General features: G+C 37.8%; 1 protein-coding gene across 2 annotated transcripts; it reads right to left on the bottom strand.

The window, feature by feature from the left end:
• Positions 1-3,254: 3,254 nt before the first annotated feature.
• LOC131678301 (uncharacterized) lies at positions 3,255-23,700 on the bottom strand. Of its 2 annotated transcripts, XM_058958371.1 has the most exons (6): positions 23,505-23,700; positions 5,745-5,793; positions 5,556-5,576; positions 5,359-5,484; positions 3,538-5,296; positions 3,255-3,473 (listed from the first exon to the last, which is right to left on the bottom strand). In XM_058958371.1, exons 1-6 carry the CDS (start codon positions 23,554-23,556, stop codon positions 3,318-3,320), a joined length of 2,163 nt encoding a protein of 720 aa, XP_058814354.1. In that variant the 5' UTR covers positions 23,557-23,700; the 3' UTR covers positions 3,255-3,317. The 2 variants fall into 2 exon arrangements, with proteins under 2 accessions (XP_058814354.1, XP_058814355.1); XM_058958372.1 differs by lacking the exon at positions 5,556-5,576.
• Positions 23,701-24,433: the final 733 nt, after the last annotated feature.

The following is a 24,433-nucleotide window of genomic DNA, read 5'->3' as shown; positions in this document are numbered from 1 at the left end:
TCCGTCTTTTTGTTCTCCGGTCCCGGTTTTCTTCCAGCTCCTTTGCCGTGGTCCAACATCAACCGGTCCTGGAACCGCTTCAATACTCTGGAGACGGTTGAATGGTGAATGTTCAACATTTTTCCCAACTGCCGGTGCGACAGGTCAGGAAATTCCAGGTGTTTGGAAAGAATTTGTTCTCTCGACTCGCGTTGGTTCAACTCCATTTTCGTTGAATCGAAAAACACGACTTCGAGTTTGACAGCATGTAAACAATACACATCAATGAGAAAGTGTGCAAAATTTGGTTGATTTTTACCCAATGTTAAAAAAGTTATGCTCTGTTGAATGTGTCGTAATAATTTCGTGTTCGCTCTTTAGATTTAATACTTATTTGACGAATTTGTAGTACTCAACTGACTTTGTGACATACTCTTTCCAGACTGTACGGAGCCCTACGGGCAGTCTACTTAAGTTAACCTAAGCTAAGCTGGCTACTCTTTCCAGACTGTACGGAACCCTCGCCGACGACTGTCTCTTTCAGGTGGTTCTGATGCTTTGGCTTCTGCTCGTAGAATTATGACAACCAGATCGATCAAACGGGCGTTGGAATATTTTGCTTATAGTCTTCAGGACAAGATGGAATCATTACAAGTCTAGTTCAAAGAGAATATGAACACTTCGAGCATATTTTAAACAAAAAAAAAACTTCTTACTTGTAGTCTTCTAACAAAATACATTTCATTAGCTTATCAGGAAATAATTGATGGCTGCGATACCTATGAGGAGACATAGAGCTTAGGCCAACCAGTCTACCTTCTCCCTTCTCAAATCAGTAGAAGGTTTATTCGACCACTTTATTTGGGGTATTAGCTTGGACGAAAACCTGCTGCGTGCAATGCAACATGCATATCAGCGTGTGAAGTCCACTACCACCCTGTTACGCAATATTGTCTATAACATTGAAATTTTTTTCGCTAAATCAATAAAGTTCACGTGTTTGTTCTTGAAATCGATGGTGCTTTTGACAACGTGTCTTTCGAATCCGTTTTGAAAGCAGCACGAGGTCATCGAGTACCTTCATATATCACAAACTGGATACACGCAATGCTTAGCATCCGACATCCGTGCTCATCGTCAAGACAAATAGAGATAAGAAAACGACGTTGTCGCCGAAGGCTTATTGAGAAATCTTAATGAGATCAGGTTTTCAACGTATAGTTTCGCCGATGATCATCATATAATGATCAACGGTATTTGCCTTAATACACTTTTTGATGTAGCAAGCCTTGTGAGTTGTTGAGCAATGGTGTTTTCATGTTGGACAAATATCTATGGTGCATTAGTTATGGAATTTGCGTTTCGGCTACGTCTCATCAGAATCCAACACTAACTTAGTAACAGGGCTAAGCTAGCGCCGGATTGACGCTAGCTCCAAAAACGAAAACACGATTTGTGTTTTTGAACAATCTCCAGGTACTACATGATGTCCCGCAAAAAATGACTCTAGCTAAGCCTTGTCTCAATCCGTCATTGAGTTCAGGGTGAAGAAAGCATGCATGGTCTTTGGGCAGTGCTGATGAACTTTTGGAAAGACCTAACATCTAATAGATTTATACGACAATTGACATCCAATACTGTCAAATGGATGCCTTGTGTGGTGGCTGATCCCGATCAGAAGAGCATAACAAAACAATATCACTGTTATAACTATGGTTGATATTTATAACAACTGGAGTTATATTCAGATAACGATATTGAAAGCGGATTGCGGACAGTTTTCTATACTATCAATATTATAACATAATCTATTATGAGACCATCAATTCATGAATTGATCGTTTGTTACTAGGTCACTGTCATTAGATGATTATATCTGATACAGTTCTCTCACAGAATACCTATATACTTTTGGAAAAAAATTATATCTGATTTAGTTTTAACTTTGATAAAATCATATCAGACTTTGTTACAATTTTGTAATGATTAGCCAGGTTTTTGTTTTATTTTTTGTTATTTTAACAACTAACCAGCCGGATTTATAACTGTTCTGTTTCAAAATATTTTTGAAATAAATAACTCCAGGTGTTATAAATCAGTTATGCCCTTCTGATCGGGATGGGAAGGTAATAATGGTCCAGTCAACGCTAAACCATCTGCAAAGAATGACGCTCATAGCGTTGAGACCCACCAAACCACTACACATACACTCAAAACTATCATGTGCATACAGATTGAAGGTTACTAGTCTTTGAAACAGTAACCATGCTGATCTTGCTACCAATCATACACGACTGTGGTCACAAATGGTTACGTGGGACGAAGAAATTCTTGCTCGCACTCACTCACATGAATTTTGCTGTCAGAATGTTACATGTGAAGATTCCCTCTCGAGAGGAATCGTCATCAAACGCAAGTGTTTTGTTACACTGACGGTTCTCTGTTGAAGGGATGTGCTGGTGTCTACTGTCGTGAAATGAGATTGGAACAATCTTACTCGCTAGATAGATACTGTACTGTGACTATTCCAAGCAGAAATTTTCACGATTATATGAGGGGTACAATCGGCCATTCAACAGAGTTTGTCCGGAAAAGTTATGAACTTCTACTCCGATATTCAGGCTGCAATCAAGGCCCTTAGATCGGATAAATCATGCTCCAAGCTAGTGATTGGGTGCCGAATTCAAATAGAAAAACTTAGCTTTGGTCATACTATCAACCTTGATTGGGTGCTCGGACATACCGGTATTACTGGTAATCAATGGGCCGATGAGTTGGCCAGAGCAGGCGCCGAAATTGGCTTAGATAGTCCTGAGCCTACTTTGCCAATTTCAACAAGTTGAAAAACGAAAAGCATCCGGTCTTGGTCTTCAACCGAGCACTGCAAGCTAGTTTTGGAAAAACCGTACAAAGTGATTTCGAGAAACCTCATACACTGTGGCATGCTGATCAGGGCTTTAACCGGCCACTGCAAACTCAATTACCACTTGACTATTATTCAGTTCGCTGAGTCATATTCATGTGATCTTTGTGCTCCCTACTACTGAGCCTCATATCATCTGATACGCAACTGCTCAGTAGTCACGCAATTACTTTTTCGAGGTTCGAGGGGAAATTATGAGAACACACGCCACGCACAAACTCCCAACAGAGAACGTGCCATTTGGCCCATTCATTCTGAATCCTGATACTAAAACTCTTCTTTAGGTAGGCGAACTGAATTCGTCTTCCTCTCTATGATAAAAATTACCATCTTCGACAAATTAAATCCTAAATTCGATTTCTAAAAATTTATTTCAGTCGAAATTACTTATCACCTATCTAATTCTATAACTCTTCTACGGCGTGTGTAAGCTGTACGTGCTGACCTTTCCGTCATCCTCCAGGGTAGTCGTCGCCGCCTTGTAACCGGTCTTCTTTCCATCGATATTGTGCTGTTCACCTTCTGCCGTCGATAGCGAGCTGTAAGATTTGATCTTACCGTCCTCACCGTACTGTTGGGACCAATAAAAAAGAAAAATCAAACTATAACCTCTACAACATAGTTTCATAACCTACCTTCTGTCCTGAGGCCCACTTCGAGCTACTAGACCACGACTTTGTCCGTTTAAAGCCACCCAAGCCGATATCGCTGGTGCTACTGCTATCATCTCCGAAGCGGTTCTCCGTATCGATGGCTGAACTACCGGCAACTGCCCCACTGTAGGCATTTCTCGACTGCAACTTCGCCAATCGCTCCGACTCGGTCATAAGTTCGCCTAGGTCGTTGTTGTTTCCGAAACCACCAAGTCCACCTGCTCCAAAGCGCTGTCCTAAATCATCGTTGACAATCGGATATGGGACGTAGTTTCCACCCTTCACCCGCTGTTGGTTATAGCTGTTGGCCGATTCAGAGGCCGAATAGCGGGATCCCTGACTAGCTGCACCAACTGGGTAGTATAAACCTCCTGCGGCCTGCTGCTGGCGACGTTCCTGAGCGGAATGTTGGGAAGCTATGGAGGAAGTTGTTCCAGTAACTGGGACTATCGGCACGTACGGATAACCGGTTGCCTTCTGATGGTGTTCGTCTTGGGATGAGTACTTTGAAGAGGTCGAAGAAGTTGATCCAACTGGAACTATGGGGACGTACGAGGATCCTTGCTGTTCACGGTGCTCCTGCGCGGAATACTTTGATGATGAGGAAGAAGTAGAACCTCCAGGTGGGACTATGGGAATATAGGCGGATCCTGCTTGAATGCGTCTATGATCGTGCGCGGCGTATTGGGATGATGCTACGTCGGTGCTTAATGGGACCGGGACGTACGTGCTACCTTTGCGAGTGTAGTCTTCGAAACGACGCTCTTCCTGCCGTTCGGATGCGGAACTAACAACTGGAACGGCGGCTACTACGGGAGCTAAACTATCCGAAGTTTGGCTGTGAGATTCTTCCGCTCGTTCCGAAGCTGACACACGATTATTGTACACTGGTTGGTAAACTGGACGGTAGCTGGAAGAGGACCGGTAGTTGGATGCAGCCTGGGAAGAACGATCTGAAGAGCTTCCGTAGACAGGTTGCGATAGAAGGTCAGCGGATTGAATGGACTGTTGATCTTCAGCAGAAGAATACTGATCGGATGTTCGAACTGGGTATACTTTGATGGGTGTGTGAACTGTGCCTTCGGAGTTTGCAAAACGGGCTGAGCTTTCAAAATTTGAATTCACTGGTGTGTATACTCGCACGGGAATGGGGTTGCTGTAGACGACGTAGGTGTTTGATGGGGAGTAGCGTTGACGGTTTTCCTGTCTTCCAGTGGCGACATATTTGGAGGCATGTTCGCCCGAACTGTACACCGGGACAATCGGTTGGGCTACGGAAGAACTTTCTCTTTCCGAGGCAGCTGAATAACTGGATCTAGTTCTGTAAGCGTTACTACTGTCGACTGGTACTGTGTACACTCCCGAGGTGCTGTCACGGTTTCCAGCTAAATAACTGCTCTGGGAAGACTCTTGACCAATGGGATATGCAGATGCAACAATGGGTTGAACAACGGTTGTTCCGCTAGTAGCTCCGAAATTGGACCTCGTTTTAATACCATCGGAACCAATGATGTAGTTCAATGGTTGACCGGAACTGGTGCTGGAAGCACTGTGCCGTTGTGAAGCGCTGACATAACTAGATTTGGAACCTCCGGTTACAGGATAAACTGGAACTGCCGCACTTTTCACCGCCTCGTGGTGGGAGCTGGCCTGATACTTGGAACTACTAGCACTGTTTGATCCACCGGTGAAACCCACAATTCCTTGGCCAACTGCCTCAGCATCACTATTGTCGGAGAATCTATTAAAGGGACCTAAGTTAAAAACAATGTTTCTAAACATCACTATAGATCGAAAGCATACCCAGAACTGCTGTAGCAAACCGTACTTCCACATGGAATTCCTCCCGAGCTGCCACTAATCCGTGCAAGCCGTTCCGCTGCTCCCTTGCGGGCAGCATTCACCGACGCCTCATGTTGGGTGTAATGGCTAAAATGTATTGAAACGTGTCACTCTTCCATGCAAGATAAGTCAGTATCTACGGTCGGTACAGTACTCACAGTCCCTTAACATTGTTCCCACTGGAAGAGTTGAAGACCAATCCAGCAGCGACAACGAGTGTGTTAATGAAAATGGGTCATGCAATGTTTGCGGCGAAGCCAAAAGAGAACAGTTGATTAGTATTCATGCTAGACGTGCTGCTGTCTAATTAAAATGGAATAGTAAGAATTCGATTCAAATGTCCATACTTATTGCCTAACTTGAACTCTGCGCGATCGTCATTCCACGCGGCAATGTCTGAAAGTACAAATAACAGAAAAAAAGCATTATTCTCCGGTACTAACATTCATGTAACAAGTGCATAGGAAGTGCATCAAAACTGCATTCAGTTATACAAGTTCTTAGAAAAGAGAAAACACCTACTGTGAGTTCTCATAACAGATTACTTCGCAGCACGCGTTGTTTACATGACAGGTACACCTAAAAAAACACCTTAGCTAACCGGTCCGTGCGATTCGTGCCCAAAAGGTCAATACTCGGCACAGTCCGTCTTGAAATTAGTGACTTCTTACAATTTGCACTATAAAAGTCAGAAGTCACTCGGTCAGTGATCAGTCGAGTTGTATATCTGTAGATCTTAATATCCCTTATAGTCCGGTGCGGTGTCTTTAAAATGCAGTTCGTTACATTTGTTCTGCTATTGGCCGTCGGCCTGCCAGGACTATCCTACGCAGAACACTGGATTTCACCTAATCTTAAATCGCTATCAAGTGCACAACAGGAATGTGCCTCCTACCTGCGAATTACGAACGAAACCATCGAACGCTACTCTCGGAACGGTTACCCGGACGAACCGAGCGTTCGCAAACTGATCCATTGCATACTGATCAACTTGAACGCCTGGGATAACGCGAACGGCGCAAGAGATCGTGTGATCAAAAATTTCTTCCGACCGGCCGAATCTGACAGCTACCACAATAACCGTACCCAACACTGTATACAGAAAACCGTATCAACCCTTCCACAGGATGATGAGTTCGGACGAGCATACCATACGTTCCTGTGCTACTACCGTCATTTCGGTAACCTTGTCGAGGAAAAGCAATTCATCCCGTATAGAGAACTAGCCTTGAATCAAGTAATCGCCGAATCCATTGCCATCGAGAACATCCCTCGCCACGTGCTGGAAGACATCTGCCGGGGGAACATTCTTGAAGCGAAACAACTTCCCGACCTGCTTTTCACTGCAACCGTTCGGGCGGGTTTCTATGATCCCCCCAATGGTATCGTGCTAGATCGTCTCTACACGCAATACGGCAATGCGGTACTTCTTTGCGACAACACTCGCTACTGCGAAGCCAGCATTCGAAGGCAGTACTGTAGCGAACCAGTTCGGCTATCGGAAACCATCAAACAGTGCCTGCCGAACAGTTTCCCCATCATCAAACTAATCGAAAGTGTTGCAAGAGATCTCCTAAAGCAACCAGTTCCATTGTGCAGCATTTGCGGTGCTCCAGCTCCGTGCAATCGTTGTGCACCATCGCCACCTTCACCGCCACCGCCGCCGCCGCCACCAGCTGCACCTACCTGCAGTACATGTGGAATGCCGGCACCGTGCAATGTTTGTCACCGAAGCAACGAAATTCCTCGTACCAGATCGGCGCCTTGCTACAACGGGCAGTGCTAGGCGTACGATAGGGACTAATTATTTATTGTTACTTTATAAGCAAACTATAGTTATACTTCAATTATTGTCTAATATATAACCAGTATTAATATGAACGTCATACAGATTTGTAATTTTCATATTTCAAAGCACAAGAATTTGAAAGAAATGGAAGCTCCTGCCTGATGTTGACTCTTATCAACAAAACCCACTTTTGAACTGATGACCTCGACTTGTGATGGTGTATGCTTTGTCTTTCTATTTAAAGTAGTTAGTATGGGAAAATCTACCTTTATGCATTTGCAATACTGAAGATCGCAGTTGGTTCTGCATTATGCAACTGAATAAAAAAAAGAATAGCTGAAGGTTCGCCCAACAGCTTTGCTGAAGGAAGCATGGTGCTAGAATGTCTCTGAACAAAGTTATAACTGTTCAAAGTTCAATGGTTGGAATTAAGGGGATCCTCTTATATAATTGTGGCAAAAAGTAGGTACCTAATGTTTAATAATTTTTTTTGAAGCAGTAAAATGACTTAGACATTAGGCTATCCCAAAAAAAATCCATGTTCGAAAAGTCATGGTGCTCAACCCTATAATGAAAGATAAGCATATTTTAAGCACTTTTGTAGAACAAATTATGTTTCTAAAGAGTCATCTAGGGGATACGCACATGCGATTTATGAAAAATTAATATTTTTGAGTCAAATTGTCGTATATAAGCGGTTTTCGCCATTTGTCCAAAGTCCAACTATTTTTTAAAGATTTTTTATTTTTCTGTGGACCCTGGAGAATAAATTCCATTTAAAATTTGTTTTTACAATAAGTGCGTATATCAATGATAGAACGTCTTAAACAAAGCCAAAACAATATTTTATAGACGATTTTGAAAAAAATCCACGCACAAATCAAATATCAATAATTTTTTTTTTTTCATTAAACCGAAGGCATGTATATGAAAGTACTATTTTTTTACAAAAAAAATCGTAAATAAATATTGTGAAAATTCGGTCGGTTTATCGAATAAGTAATAACGCCAATCTTGTTAAAACCTGTATAACATTCACGATTGATTAGATTTGTTTATTAATGTTAATGTATGATAAGTCTCATAACAAAACACTGAAATTGAAACCATGTCCTATGTTATCGAATAAATATGGTATCATTAAAGGTTTAAAAGAGTTATTTTAATTTTTCCTATTTTGGGTGATAGTAATCATTCATTTCTATCGGTGTCTTTTTTAGAGGCATCTCGTGCAATTCTCCACATAAATCGCCTGTTTTTCAGCACGTCCATTACTGTCATTTCAGGTTGAACGGAGAAATATACGAACTTTAAAAATAGATATAGCACTTTATTTCCCCGCCGATTTTGTTCAAGAAATAAAGCTTATAAAGTACTAGTACTACTAATTGATAGCGAAAATTTTGAAAACGCAGTGTAGAAAACTTCTTATCTCGTTGTAATTTTTTGTACCATTTTCAGATTAACCTTAAGATTTCCGAGCAAACTTTGACATACCTGAAACGGTTCTTTGTAGCCCATGCTGATTGATCTGTGTTAAAGACAAATCCAGTTCTATCAAAATATTGGAATATGTTTTAGTTAACTTAATCTAAACACAGCAGAGCATACAGAGATTTGATCTGTTTTATTCTGATCAGACATTTCCCAGTACTTTTCTTTACCAAGCTCTTAACCATTGGACAATTAATTTAATCATGGTTCTGATTAGAGTTAAATATTTCGAACCTACGCTACCAGATTATGTTATCCAAACTTTACTCCACTGATTCGATACAACTTATCTTTACCAAAGATCCATCAGCACTGGCTACCAAGAATCATTTTATGCATGTCAAAGTTTGCTCGGAAATCTTAAACATGCTCGGAAAATATTTCAGTAATTATACGATTAGTAGCTTCATGTGAAGAATTCAACAAAGATGACCCAAACAATGGCATTGATGAAATCGAGTTATTACTATCGCCAAAAACAGAAAGGGCCAAAATACCCCTTCAATCATGCCATATATGGTTTATTTAGATTTTTAATGAGACCGCCTAGAGGCGGCGTTGGGAACTAGAGGGTTAAGAGATTCTATTATTAATATAAGCACTTATTGGAAAAAACTTTTAAGTGGGATTTATTGTCCAAGGTCCACAGAAAAATAAAAAAAAAGAATATTTAAAAAAATCAGACTGAAAAAATTACGAAAACCGTTTATTTACAACAATTTTACTCAAAACTGCCCATTTATGAATCGCATTCGCAGAACCTCTAGTAGCCGTAAGCTCAAACGCGTACTAACTATTTTCAAACCGGACTAACTCTTAAACCGGCCTAAACTATTTGGTAAGCTTTAACCCAACGATGCTGTCATTATATGGCTGCGTTCTGATCTGCGATACACGACAATGTTAAAAAACAACAAATTCATGTTAAAGAAAATGAGGCAATTAGACAATATGGAGAAATGCTTTTCATTCCGATATTTTCTTGCAGTAAAATAGTTTTTCTTCGTCATATGTCTCGTTACATAGCGTGTGAGAACAATTCTGTCAAAACTGATATGTTTCTGAACTTAGAACTTTAACTTGGTGGATATTTTATAGTTGGCCGATGATGTACAGCATTTTGTAGTGACATCATATTTAATGCATAAAAGAAAATAAGTTTGAAGTGGTTGAACCATCGTTTGTGACTGGTGCCATGATAGTTATTTTAAACTTTGATGAAAAAATTGGTTGAAATATTTCAATTTGAATTCAAAATGAACTGTGAATATCATTCTAATTGAACACGATACCTGTCGACACTGGGGGAGAATATTTATATTCGTTTCAAGCTAATTTTCACAAGTTTGGAATAAATATCAATTATAAATAAAGGTTAGATCACACTCTGCGAATTAGAGTTGTACACGTTTTTTCAGCGAAGCTCAAATAAAAAGTAAACAAAGGTAAAAAAAATTAAACTTTGACAGAATGATCACAAGTGTTATATTTCATATTGTTGATTGCATATTTCTGTAATACATCAATGCAGATTGGAACGATTTTATTTGCTAACAAAATTTCTACTATTTTATAAATAAACAGAAATGAAAGTTTTAAGCATCCTAGTAATATATTTTTACGAACATCGCCGTTGCGTTCGCAATCAATTTTAAAATATTTTTATTTGGATGTTTTATGTGAGTTTATTCATATAGAAAAAATGCGTATATTTAAAATCTTTTATTTAATCTTTGCTTAGGGTATTTATGGAGTTACTTTGTAAGCAGTTAACATTCTGATTCAATTTGTGAACTGGGAGTGAAAATAAGAAAATTTATAAAATAGTGCATTTTACGATCTATGATCTCTATTCACTTTCTTTGATGTGTTATTGTTTGTTATTGATTTCTATCAAGGAATAAAATGATCCCACTTATTCTCACAGCGATATGTAAAAGAAAATAAAACAATTATTATTGAAGTTTTGATTCCAATTCGCAAAAACAACATTGATCTGAATATGCGATAATCAATTCGATTTATCCAAATGCTCTCCTGTAACTCTTCGATGAGCGATTGGAATCAAGCGTGTAGAGAGAAGGAAAGAACAGAGAAATCAAAACTACAGGTAAATATAGTTCGACGGTGCTTGTCTTTCCTACCTGTTAAAACTGGCTTCTTTATTGCCATCTTTATTGCGAGCAAAGAGAGCCATAGTGATCCAGAAGAAAGCCGAAGAGAGGATTGAAAATAATGAAGTATGCGCAAGAGGAGCATGTCATATTTTTGTCTTTTTCCGGTAATATGATGCTGCCATTTACATTACTGCGTTCTGATCGGCAATACACGGCAATGTTAAAAATCGTACAATGAGGTTAATTGAAAATTCACTGTTTATGCCATATAATAGTCTGATGTATTTATATTTTTAAAATAATTTTGGAATCCTCGATTTAGCTTAAACAAAGTAACATTAGAATTATTTAAGATCCAATTGGCTAATACTACGTTCACACAAGTAAAACGTGTTTTAACGCTATCTCGATGACATTTTTCTTGTTGCTAATTATCAAAACATGTTTTAACTCTGTAGTGCGAACATGGTATACAACGTTATTTCGATATTTTGCTAATAATGGTACATACTATCGTGAACGTTATAGAGTTGTATTGTTAGTCTCTAGCCACTTCAAGGATTGAAAAAGCTTCTCTAACATTATATTTAGTAATCAAACAGTTCAGCCAAATCTGACTATTTCAAATTAAAGCAAATGCTTACAGAACAATAATGGAAGCGTACCTTTTTCGGAAACGTTTGTATTAGTTGCTGTTCTGCAGCACATGAAAAAGCCAAAAACAACTATTTATTTGCTTCAGATAATTATGTGGTCATTGGAAAAGAAATCTGACATTTTAGCTTGGTGGGGCTTATTATACCATCCTACCCAACTAGTCCACTAACCATGCATATAGAATTTGGCAGACCTACTTTGCTGAAAATGAAGTAATTCAAATTATCAGCACGATTACCTAATCAATCCTGAAATACCAAAAGTTCAGTAATTGAGCTGAGAATCTGACAACTTCAAAAACTGATTTTCAACGAAGTAAATCTGTCAAATGGGTTAAATCCAAATTGCTGAGCTTTCAAGTCATCTGTCTAGTCTCAACTTTCACAACTTCTTTCAAACCCTGTGCATTTCTGTTCTATCACTAAGAATTAAATGACAATTTGTTCTACAGTGGAAATGCCAATTGTCCAAGATCTGATGGAAAATTATAAATAGTGAAACAATATAAGCAAGCTTCGATATTATTTAAATAACGATCAAAATGAGAATATTTGTAGCAGATTGTTTGCTGTCATAGTGTTACTTATGTTGTATGGCATGGCTTTATTTACAATCTTTTATTTAATCTTATTTTGGTTTCTTTCGAAAGCAATAAAAATATAAGAAAACTTTTACTTGCTTATTGTGTTCTTTGTGAGAAGATATAAGTAGAAAAGGGTACACATTGTGATTATATTTTCTTTTCCTCCAGTTAAACTAACTAAAAAAGTGTAGGTGAATTAAACAGCTTCACTCATTTTGATAGCCATAAGTAAACTAACAAACGAAAACAATTTTTATTTAATGCAGCTCTGCATCCAATTATAAAATTTCGTTCTACGGTTTGTTTCAAAATGATTCGACTTCTGCTGCAATACAACTCTTCGACATGGCAGTACCGTCTTTACGCGTGGGCACACTGGGCCAGGGCCAGGGGCCCCGGACTTTTGGGGGCCCCCAACTTAGGATGAATATAGAATCATAGTTCCAAAAAATAGTAGCACTTAATTGTGTATAACTCTTTAGCTTGCGGGGAAACAATGGATCAGTTGCTCGAATTCACACATTGCACCTTATCCAATGTGATTTTAGAGAGCATCAGACAATCAACCGGAGTGATGGTAGCGATAGGGAACGAGGCACCACATTATCAGGATGGTATTGGACCAATTCAAACGTCAATCCAACATTTTGATTCAAGTTTCAAATCATGTTGAGCAAAAACATTTTTGAATTATCTTCTACAATGCTGGTTTAGTCTATTATGCACATACACAGCCATTACATGTGGGAATCTTGGAAAATTGCAGACTTTCACGTACAATTTTTCTTGTCAGTATTAATGTTTGTGGTACATATGGCCAACTGTGCAGCGTACAGAATGAAGATGATTCAAAATTATACGGCAATCAAATTATTCATTTAATGAAAAATTCAATCAACGAATCATTTTGAACCTTGAATAAGGAAGAAATGTGCCCAAGTAGCACGCTTTGTTACTGTATAGTATTTGTAACTCTTTTGGTAACAACTATGTTATGGAAAAAGCGCACTTTGTTTGTATGTTGTGCAACATGTTCCTAATTGCAGCAAAACAATGGAAACAATAGCTGTGCCATTTGTCGAGCACTCGGTAGTTGGACAGTTCTGTTTTAGGGTGGAATGGCAAACAAAGAGGCATTTGCAACTTGTTAGACTGTTTGTGCAAGTTAGCAAAGTTTCTGATTAGTTTCACAACTGTTATTGGTGTTTGCATACTTAACACTATTGGCCAGCTCTTTACTTACATAGTTGCACAATCAGTTTAAAAACCCGTGGAAATTATTTTCAAATATATCCAACAATAAAAAATATTGTGTAGCTGTTGTGCAACATTTAAAACCTCCAACAAGTTGCAATTGCTACTTGGGTGGACAACCGTACCGATCGTTTCAATTTGATGGGGATTTGGTAAATCGTTGGGAGTGATTTGGCTAAAAAGGTTAATGTCACTCCTTTGGTCCTAAGCTCCTGGGATAGATTATAGCGCCTTTACTCGCTCCAATGAAATGTTTTCTACAATACGTACCGTAAACCGGGGTGATATTGATCATTTTTCGAAGTGATCATTACATATTTTTCAACACCACACATCTTCTCAAGTTTAACATTTCAAGTTTAACATTTTTAAACCATGTACTGATGTATGGTGAAGAAGATTTGATGGTTTTACCTCAAATTGTTCGCTGATAATTATTTGTCCAAAAATGATTTCAATTTCAAGTCCGCTTTCGTATTCCGGGGTGACTTTGATAACCTTCATGTTCACCCACATTAAATTCTTGATGTCAATATTTCATTCAAATGTTTGTTTAGACTAATTCTGAAAAGATATTCAATTATTAAATATTAAAAATAGATGTTAATTGGCATTGTACAAAGTATTCCACTCTACTGTAAAATTCGAGTGACCAAAATTCGTAAAATTTGAGCCCAACTAGAATAAAAGAATCTTGAAACATTTTCAACTGCTCCACTTGTTTTATTTCAGTAGTTTATCAATATACAAAAAGTCCCTTCTATTTTAACACTATGGAGTATTTAATATACAAAAATATTGCGAATTTTAGTTGGAGATAATCTGAAATTATTTCCAATTAGTTTTACAAAAAATTGTTTTCAAAATAATCGAATTATTAGAAATAAATTTGGCGCACCCACTCTAAAGAAAAATGAAAACTCACCTAGAATTTATTACTCTTGTTAAAATCTAAGCTTTATTTGTTTTATAATAAATAGACACTATACGAAGCTTCGTAAAATAAGGTAAAGTGAAATTTCGGTTTTTTGTGGTTTTTGTACCCAAAAACCGAACAATATACTCAAAAAATATAACAAATCAGTATTTTATAAGTTTTAGAGCAAAACTCATTTCAAATTTCAAGGATTCGGTATACTATTCTGGCCAAATAAGCAATCTACGAGAAAAGTTTCGAGTGATCAAAGTCACCACGATGATCAAAGTCACCCCGGTTTACGGTATATAAAGTTCGAAAGGCACCAGGAGTGGCAACAAGGTGGCAAAATTTGCACAAGGAAGCCGTACAGAAAGTGGAAGAAGAAGATGTCGAAATTCGTTACACAGTCCTTGTTTGGCAAGCGATCCGCGCATGTGGAAAATTTTAATTTCTTCATCACAGGGATTGTGAATGGACAAATCTTCATGAGAACTTCTAAAAATGACTCCTGGACTTTTTATTTTTTTCAGTTGGTTTATTTGATAGGCACAAATGCGTTAACTTGGCGGTGCCAAGTTGTTTTTACATTTTGAATATCTTAAAACTAGGAGGTTACAATGTTGAAATATTTTTTTATAAAAGAGGAAAATTTTTACAGCTATCTTAAAACTAGACATTCAATACTATATACAACAGTGAGTTACAGTAATCTGTTTAATTTTTTTTTTTGCGACTATCTTAAAACTAGGAATTCAGTTTAATTCTCCTCCTGGACTTCTTGAGATTTCACGATACTTTCGCGGCCAGATTAGGCATTTTCCACTATGCTGTCCTAGTCTGGTACAGAATCAATTATGTTATTTTTGTACGACACCCCGCCTTATCAAAAATATTTTAGGTCGTCAGAATCAGGAATCAGTAGTCGAAAATTTGTGCCTCACGGTCACGTGCATTCGTTGTGACCTATTTCGAGTGTTTTACATTACTGGTATTGAAATGAATTTTTTTGTAACTTAAATTTTTGTTCAATTATGTTTGGGTTTACATTTTGTATAATTTTGCAGTCAAAGTGATATAGCATTTGCTTTTCGTATTTGATGAGCTTCGTTGGTAGATGGTTGCATTTCTGTTTGTGGGCGATTATTAATGAACTGCTAATAGTTGTGTCAGTGAATTGTTGAAATGAATTGTGTTGTTCATATTAATAGGTTCGAGTAATTTCGAAAGTTGAAAAGGCTAATTATTGTTATTTTTTTCTTTCTGTCTCTTTCTGCACTGAGTGCTTATCACCGACATCAGAGAGGCGACTCTACCATCAAAACCCTAGACTTGCCACTTAACTACCGGCGCCGTGTTTGAGATACTAATTTGTTGAATATGAAAATACGTAGTTGTTTGCTATATTCGTTTCTCCGAACCGTTCGCTATAAAAGAAAGTACAAAACTTCTGTTAAAATATATAACAAAAATCTACCTCACCGGCAATTTGTGTAGGAAGAGACACTATTTCAAAGAATCCTGTAGCGAAAAATATGAATATCTAAAAAGAATGAACTTCGAATCGCGCGCTTCGACATAATGTCGATTGATTTCAATGACTGCAATATTCAATATTATCATCTGTAAATGTAGTTGAATTATGATTGAAAAAAGTGTGGCTTTTTTAAATTGGGAATTGACTTTTTCCAATTGAGAACAACTTTGTACGAATCAATGTAACTTTTGTAAATCACGTAGTCGTCATCTTTCAACAAGTTGAATTTTATTGGCTCATGACAATGATTGAATGAATCGTCGACATTGTAAAATGGACGTTTAATGACGGAGGCACTCTTCAGCCCCCAACAACGGCTTACAACAATGAAGATCAGATTATATCATATGGGGTGGGAATAGCGCAGCTGGTAAGTCCATTACACTGTACGCAGCTCACTTGAGTTCGAACTCCCATAACCGCATATAGTATGTAATGCTCATTGTCACTTTCGGTAAGATTGTTCAGAAATGCTATATCTTTTTAAGATCTATCAAAATCATTTTCTGTTTTTCGACGGTACCTGGACATTTACAAGGCCATCTATAGTGATGGAAATCTAAATTTTTTCTCGATATATGTTGATACCTACAGTATTTTTAATACTTTCACATGGTTGAATGACAAATCAAATCAATTTGAAAAATATAATATATATTTCAAGGTGGCATAGATGTCAGTATATGCCTGTTCAATTATAGGGGCCCCTCAACGCAGTTGTGCCCAGGGGCCCCGAGTGGTCTTAAGACGGCTCTGCGACATGGCATTTTCAAGTGAGCGTGCAGCACCTTATGGATAGGACGATAAAGAATATCAAAAAAATGACATTTAAAACTCGATAATACCTTTTTTTCGTACGGGATAAAACTTGCTTACTTGCCCTCATATGGTTCGTGTGCAACATGGGCCATAATATTGCACATAAAGGTCGAAAAGTTAATTCAAAATATTGAGATGTATGCAAGTGGAATATGCTACCCCTTTACACTGTTTTCATTTGGCTTCAGGATGCAGCCATTTCTGCGATGACAGGTACTAACGTCTTAGACCGGACTAAACTCAGGTCTAAAATTAGAGATAGTACCGCACGGCGGTACCAACTAGCTTCAAGCTTACCGCTATAGATGATTTTTTAGAAACTTGATTTGTTCTACATGTGCTAAAATATGCTTATCTTTCATTATAGGGACAGACTATTAGACATGTGCGCTATTCTGCAAAATGTTTATTAATATTTCATCCATAAAATAAAATTTTTCGAGTGTAAGGTGTCAAAAATGGCGTCCAAAATGGCGGCCTTCTCGTAACAAGATTTTTCGAATCTGCGGGAATTTTCGTTTTTGATTCATTCAACCAGTCAATTTCGGGTTTTGTCCGCCTAAAAGAAGACAACATTCTCGGGTGCCTACAAAATCGCAATATTCTGATCATTAACGATTTTTTACAGCCGGCCAAAGCGGAAAAAATCCTGCGAAAAACGATACTTTATTTTCAAGTGGCCGCCATTTTGTTTCTATATCGATTTATTTCGTGTTTTTTTAGGTTGGGGCGCCTCTACGGAATGTAATCTTCAAGATCGGTTCTGTTTGCTGCTTGTAGACGACGAATTGCGATCTGTATCGTGCCCGCAGATGAGGTCGGTTTTCAAAACTCCTTTTGCTGGAGCCGCCGTTTTGGACGCCGTTTTTGACACCTTACACTCGAAATTTTTTATTTTATAGCTGAAACCTTAATAAACATTTTTCATAATAGCGCACATGTCTAAGTCATTTTACTTCTTAAAAAAATATCAAACATTGTGTACTTTTTGCACAATGATATAAGAGGACCCGTTAAACGGCAAAAACCATTTATTTTAATAAAACTACCGGTGTTCAGCTTTTCGTTGGTGGCTGCGTCCCCAAATGCGCACCCCACTTTGACAAATCGTTCGTCCTATGTCAATTCTAACAAATCATCAGTCGTGTCAAATTTGATAAACTGTCCTTCAGATTCAATGTTTTGAGCATGCTAGGCGTTTAATTCTGTTCTCATTACATCAAATACAAATTTTGTAAGTTTTTCCATTAAAAAAAACTGATTTCGGTACAGGTTCGCACAGTTAACCCTCTAGTTCCCAACACCGCCTCTAGGCGGTCTCTTGAAAAATCTAAATAAAACTTCTAAAACATGATTGTATGTTGTCATCCGCACTAGTATTTCTTCCCAACGCTCACATCTTTCATACACACACATTTTTTTTTAATAATCGTAGCTTTCTGTTAAAGGCAATTGAAGCTCAAAGTTGAAAATTCCATGAAAACGTGGAAAAAAACTATTTTGTGTTTAGTGGTAATCTTCATTAAACAAATTTTAACTATTTTTGGAAATTTTAATAACTAAAAAAATATTTTTGAGTAGCCTGTTAGTAGCATTTTACTGTAGATGCGAATTGGTTTAGTGGAATAATTCGGAAGTTTAGCTTTTTTGGTAAAACACTTTGGCCGCCTATAGGCGGTGTTGGGCACCTGGGCAAAAAAAATCAGTCTTTTGTGATTACTTATCGTACCGAAACTAGCTTTATGTATAATTTTAGCTGAAAAGAAGCATGTTTTAAAATGTTTGGGTGAATGCTGCTGTTAGAATATGGATGTCCTTATCATTTAATTATATTTAGGGGAGTCAGGGTTAAGTTGGCCGAATCTTTTTTTTTCTCCTTTTGTATTAGACATATGGCGCTGTTTATAGTCCTGCACTTCAAGTACTGTGTAATACATTCTCCCATGTACTTATGTTGCATTACATTCTGTTTCGTTCACTTTAAGTTAAGTTTTCGAGCATATTAGAGTGAAGAGCCCATTTTAGTCGTATTAGGGAGGGTGCCATTTCATTTCTTTAATTACTCGGAATACAATTGATGCAATGCGTATGAATTGGCACTAGTATCTTTGCTTTCCAATGCGTTGAACAAAGATGGTTAACGCTGCTCTAACCACCGGCATCACCGGCTTCGAAAATAGGCTCATTACCCTAGGTGAAGTCTTTAAATTTCAGCATTTTTGTTATTTAGAGCTAGTTTAAAGCTATTCTACGAATGACTAGATTTTTCGATAGCGCGCGAAAAGCACTTTCCGTGGTCGTATATACAATATACGTAACCACAAACAAAATTTGTTCTTTTTTGTTTGTTTACTTCGGAGTTTCACCTGAAGAATCTCGAAATTCTCTTTTACATGATCATTTTAAATTAAAAAATAAAACATGATAAGTGAAACCATCGCCAGCAGACACTGGTCTCCCCTACTATAAATTAGAAGTCAATAATTAAACAACCAAAGCACTAGAGAAATACTCCTTAACTTAGGTAATTTTCGTTCTGATGGAATCAAAACTATAAACCATCTGAATTCGCTTATGTTGAAGTAACTAGAAGGAAAAAAGTTTTTGTTTTTTATTCGCCCAGGTGCCCAACACCGCCTCTAGGCGGCCTACTTATTTTAGGGTTTTAATGAAAAATCCATTGCTTACATGAATTATCAACATTATTTTCGTTATTCTCATCACGAAACCCACTTACAAAAGTTTTTTATAGCCAAATAAAAATTTGGGCACTAGAGGGTTAACTGGATTCTTACGACAAATTCAATAGCGGCACTCGACCCGAATTGAAAATATAGAACATCTACTAGTCGAAACTACGAACACGCAATCGGTCTACAAAAATCAGTTATCTAACAGTGTTAAATACGGCAATTAATCAACCCTATAATGGCAATTTTAACATTGCTATACTAAGGAAACCAATTATCAATTTTCACCAGCTGACAATTATCAATTTTCTGGTGATTTTGGTACAAAATTATTCTCAAAATCGCACGGATGTAAACAGATACTATTAAGCTGCTGTATCGTTAGAAGATGCTTTCCCAAGTGCTTTTAAAGGCAATTTTCAATTGTTTATTACTGGTAATTTCGTATGCGATGAATTTTGGTAAGAAGAAAAGTACTAATCCCATAATTCTCTTAACACACAGTAGCTTTCAAACAGCTTAGAATATCCTTATAAATAGATACGCGAAGCAATTGATATCCTTAAAAAAGGCGATTGAAAACAAACTAACAAATTTCAAATTTGACGTTTAACGTTTAAATTGAGAACATAAATGAGCAGGGTAGGTGAGAGCTGTGAAACATCAAGCGGAAGGGATGGCTTGTCAAAACTGACCCTACTGTCAATGTGTTAAAGTTGACACTGTAAACACGACTTGTCAAAATAGAGTGTGCATTTGAAAACGCAGCCACCAGTAAAAAGCTGGCTACCTAGGGTAGCCACCTCTGAAGAGGCTTTCACCCGAAAGGTTTTCACTGACCTGGGGGGTGGTAGATTTTGAGTGGAACCAGACGGAAATTCGAATCAAAGCGATTGCTCCGCATTTTAGAACACTTTAATCGCTTTTTATTACTACGTTACAGTAAAGCTGTAAAATTCTCACATTTGAGAACGGTTTTGTCGGTTCAATCTGATGTAGTATTTCACTTCCCCGACTAAATGCCAAGAGTACAAAAGCACCAGCTACTCTCACTGCGGAGGATAAATCAAACGAGCATTGCTCTCCTCCATAACTAACAGGAAAGGAGCAAAGGAGGCTGTGGCGTCACAAGGGAAGAACTATGTGGTGTCGGTTATTCATTACCAGAGGTCACAACAAAGGGGCAAAACTCACTTCCCAAGCCAACAGCTAAGGGTCGCTGCAGGAGTAGCAACAACACGGGAAGAACTCGTTTGATGTTGACATAGTCAGTTGGATTAGAACAAATCTGCCATTCCTTGGTGCACCTGGTGATAAGCACAACTAACAGTGAAGTGATTTGGTAAAATTGCAGCAAAATGACTTTGTTACATAATTTTGAGCGACTTAGTGGGATGCTACATTTCAATTGTAGCATATAGCGAAATATTACTTTCCTTAATTTGTATTAAATTTGATTTGTTTCTTTTTATATTCATTGCTTTGTGAAAGAAATCAGCAATATTTGGTGAACTCATCTTCGCCACCTTCAAACGAAGTGCGTTAGTCGTGCAAAATAAATCTGAACCAGAGTAATAGTTAACTTAGACTTTTCAAATATTTTGTAAAGAATGACACCCCACAGATCACTCGAACTAGTAGTATTCGGGGCATGAGTGCTGCCTTCAGCAGGTTCACGTTCGTCTGCGGCGCCCATAGTTCACCGTATTTTCCAACACCGGTTTCGGTAGCTACGCCGGTGCGGCTAGAGACTAGAGCGGTAAGTTTTATATGGGTCAGCAGAACCAAGATATGACGCGGCGCTCACAGTTCACAGTAATATTCAACACCGGTTTCCGCAGCTCGTGCGCCGGTGCGGCCCCACAGCGGTAAGTTTTGTATAGGGTTACTGTGCCCTAATTGATCTTAGCTCCTGTGTTCATCCACTCATTTGAATACATTAGTTAGAGCAGTGTCTGCTATCTCTATTCAACGCATTAGGTCAAAGCGTAGGATGAATAAGGGTGCGTTGTACTTGATTTTTTGTTCCGCTCAAACGCGAGTATTTTACATTTTTCAAACCAGATTTTTTATGTTGCTGATTCTTAGAAACGAAGCAAGGCTGCTGATACCTATTTAAGCGCAATCCAATCACTGTAAGCCGAGTTACAAGCAAAATATTGTGACATCCTGACTAATAAGATGAATAAGGGCACGTCTACCCTATATATTAGATATGACAGGATTTTCAAATTTTCTACTCAAAACCAAAACCGAACGAGTCTCATTTTGATTTTTAAAACTCACACTCTCCGACTTTGAAGACCTTATAAGACAAATTAGAAGAACTTGCCAAAATAAAACGTGGTGTCATAGTTACCAAAAAAGTTTTCAGCTGTCTTGGAAACAATTTTGTCGATTACCTCAGCACAAGTGCAGAGAAAAATTTGGAATCGTCGCGCACAACGACCATTCTGTTTACGGAAATTTTGTCAATACATGCTTATTCAGACGAGCAGGACTAACCGAACTACAGTAGATTCTTCCAGTACGCTTTCATTCAGCGAGAGAGCGAAGCCATACTGACGCACAGTGATTCATACCATACAAAAGCCGGACAAACCTCAAAGGTGGCTTGAATTTGATAAAAACTTCACATTGGGGTAATTTTGTGGCGCTGAACTCATATTTGATGCGAATTTTGACAAATTAGTGTGGTTCGAAAATTCGACATTTACGAATATAAAGTGCACTATATCTGAAAATTCATTTTCGAAAAATTGGTGTTAACAATTTTTATCAGAATACACATTTTTCAGTTGTTAACATTCCCTAAAGTTCTATTGAGTTCCATTGAATTTTGTTCTACTAATAATACTATAGTCTGTACCTTAATTTGGACTGTAGTATAGAAGACTATAACTTTAATAAGACAGTAGTATTGTGCTCTTAGCTGTCTCTAGTACATCTCGTTACTTACAATAATCAGTGGTTGGTGTGCAAACATTGATAACGCGTACGGAAACGGTTGCTTGGAATCGTGACACACACGTATGTCTTGTGTAAATATAACAAAGTTTACGTTTCATTTCTATACTCTTGTAGTAGTTAGAATTAACTATATTTTTAGGATTTCTAATTTAAATTAATATCTAGCTCGTTACAAAAAAGGTTTACACTTTTCTGGTAAGCTTTTGATATAAAAGTAAAAAATTCATCTTCATATCTCTAAATGCGTTATACATTGTGTCACCTTTCATTGCAGAGAGCGAGCCAGGACAAGATGTAGAGCGAGTAAAGGCGCTATAACCTAGGCTAATTAGCCAGGACAGGACTAATTACTTCTGTCCTATCCCATCCCAGGAACCTTGGACCAAAGGAGTGACATTAACCTTCTTAGCCAAGTCACTCCCAACGATTTATAAAATCCCCATCAAATTGAAACGGTCGGTATGGTTGTCCATGTTTCTTCCTTATTCAAGGTTTGAAATAGTTCGTTGATTAAATTCTTCATTAAATGAATTATTTAATTGCAGTATAATTTCGAATCATCTTAATTTTGTTAGCTGCACAGTTGGCCTGGCCGCTTTAATGATTGTGTCACATATCATATGTGCCACAAACATTAATATTGACAAGAAAAATTATAGGCAAACGTCTTCAATTTTCCAGAATCCCTACATGTATTGGCTGTGTATGTGTAGACTAGACTAGGCTAGACACATACTAACATACCACCGTGTACACATAAACCTTAACAAAATAGTGTGGTATCCTCCCTAATTGACTTGAATTTGGATCACTATACTATCATTTATATGTGGTAAAAAGAATGCCTATAATCTTCCGAAAATAGAAACGATTTTTAGCGAGGATACGAGTTCTTCTGGAGTGTTCATATGTAATTTAGTTTTTGGCTCTGGAACTAACAGCACTGCAATTAAATTTGATCATTGCGTAATCGTTGGATACTGACTATAACTGAAACTCGAGAAAAGGTGAATATTGTTTTTCATGATACAGCACGTTCAACGTTTATGAGCCGAACACAAAACTGCACCTCATTTGTTCCCACATTTAGCGTCACCTAGTAAGTACGTATATTGATAACACAATGTGTATGTTTGAAATAAACACCGGGTGACTTGAAAACACAAATATCATTCATTTAATTTATGTAACATAAGAGAATTCTTGAAGAATTTTGCTAGCCAAGTGAGCAAAACCAACTAATCACGTTTATTGTAAACGAAACTCGTAGCACAATCTTACCTGCTAGACACGATCCCAGCATCAGCACCATCAAAAATCCTGATTTAAACATTTTGATCGTCTGGATATCGCAATGATTTTGTCATCCAATCCCTAGTACAATCTTCACAACTTATAAATGCTTGCTCCTTGTTGATATTTTAAATTAACTAACGTCCACTTTCTAGCCCGATCCGGCGGAAACTGTTCACTTTATAAGATCATCCCCGAGTGAATAAAGCCGTGCGAGCTCGCGAGAAATAATCGCCATTTTGACCCCTCGCTGATGACCTTTCGCATATCGCTGGGTTCTTGCACGCTTTTGCGGCATCACGTCTTCCCGAATCAAATGCGTTGCAAAATACGGTACAATTATTTTCGCTGATTTTCTGCAATCCGATTCGGAATAGTGTTTACCATTCAGTACATAAATTCCTTGGAAGTGTATCGCATCGGATTGGTGATAGTGAAACGTGAACACGGGTAACCATTCTGAGGCATGTTCAGTAAATCGTTTCAGAAATTCAATTGAAAATATAGATTTCCAGGTATAAATAACGGCTTTCGGAATTCCCAACATATCAGAACTGGTAGGTAGATGACAACTTGTTGAAAATATGTAAAAACAATTCGTCGAAAACAATACAATCACAACGGGAAGTCGATGAACGAAAGGCGCCACTTGCTTGGGACTGCTACCTTGACCGAGCACAGTACCGCTTGGGATGAGAAGGAAGTCGTTTATAGAGTGGGTCTTGGTCAACTGTCTGGATTGATAATAGCTGACAAAGTGATTTTATGCAGGCGACTATCGCATAGCCTTGTACTGTGGAAATATAGGTCAACGCCATTGCAAATTACAACGCTAATAGTCCTAATGACTAATTTTTTAACATCGCTTTTCAATTGTATAGACCAAATATAATAAAAAAAACTTTTTACCGGTCAAC

Source organism: Topomyia yanbarensis, chromosome 2 (assembly GCF_030247195.1).
Source record: "Topomyia yanbarensis strain Yona2022 chromosome 2, ASM3024719v1, whole genome shotgun sequence".
Taxonomy (NCBI): Eukaryota; Metazoa; Arthropoda; class Insecta; order Diptera; family Culicidae; genus Topomyia; species Topomyia yanbarensis.
This window is presented reverse-complemented; position numbering and strand designations above follow the sequence as displayed.

Bases quoted from the DNA above. Each gene is read 5' to 3' on its own strand.
- LOC131678301 (XM_058958371.1), bottom strand. From the start codon at position 23,556: ATGTTTAAATCAGGATTTTTGATGGTGCTGATGCTGGGATCGTGTCTA. The intron at 5,577-5,744 runs GTATGGACATTT...CAACTCTTCCAG, and splicing joins GAGTTCAAGTTAGGCAATAA to TGGGAACAATGTTAAGGGAC. The intron at 5,485-5,555 runs GTGAGTACTGTA...AATACATTTTAG, and splicing joins GGGAACAATGTTAAGGGACT to CCATTACACCCAACATGAGG.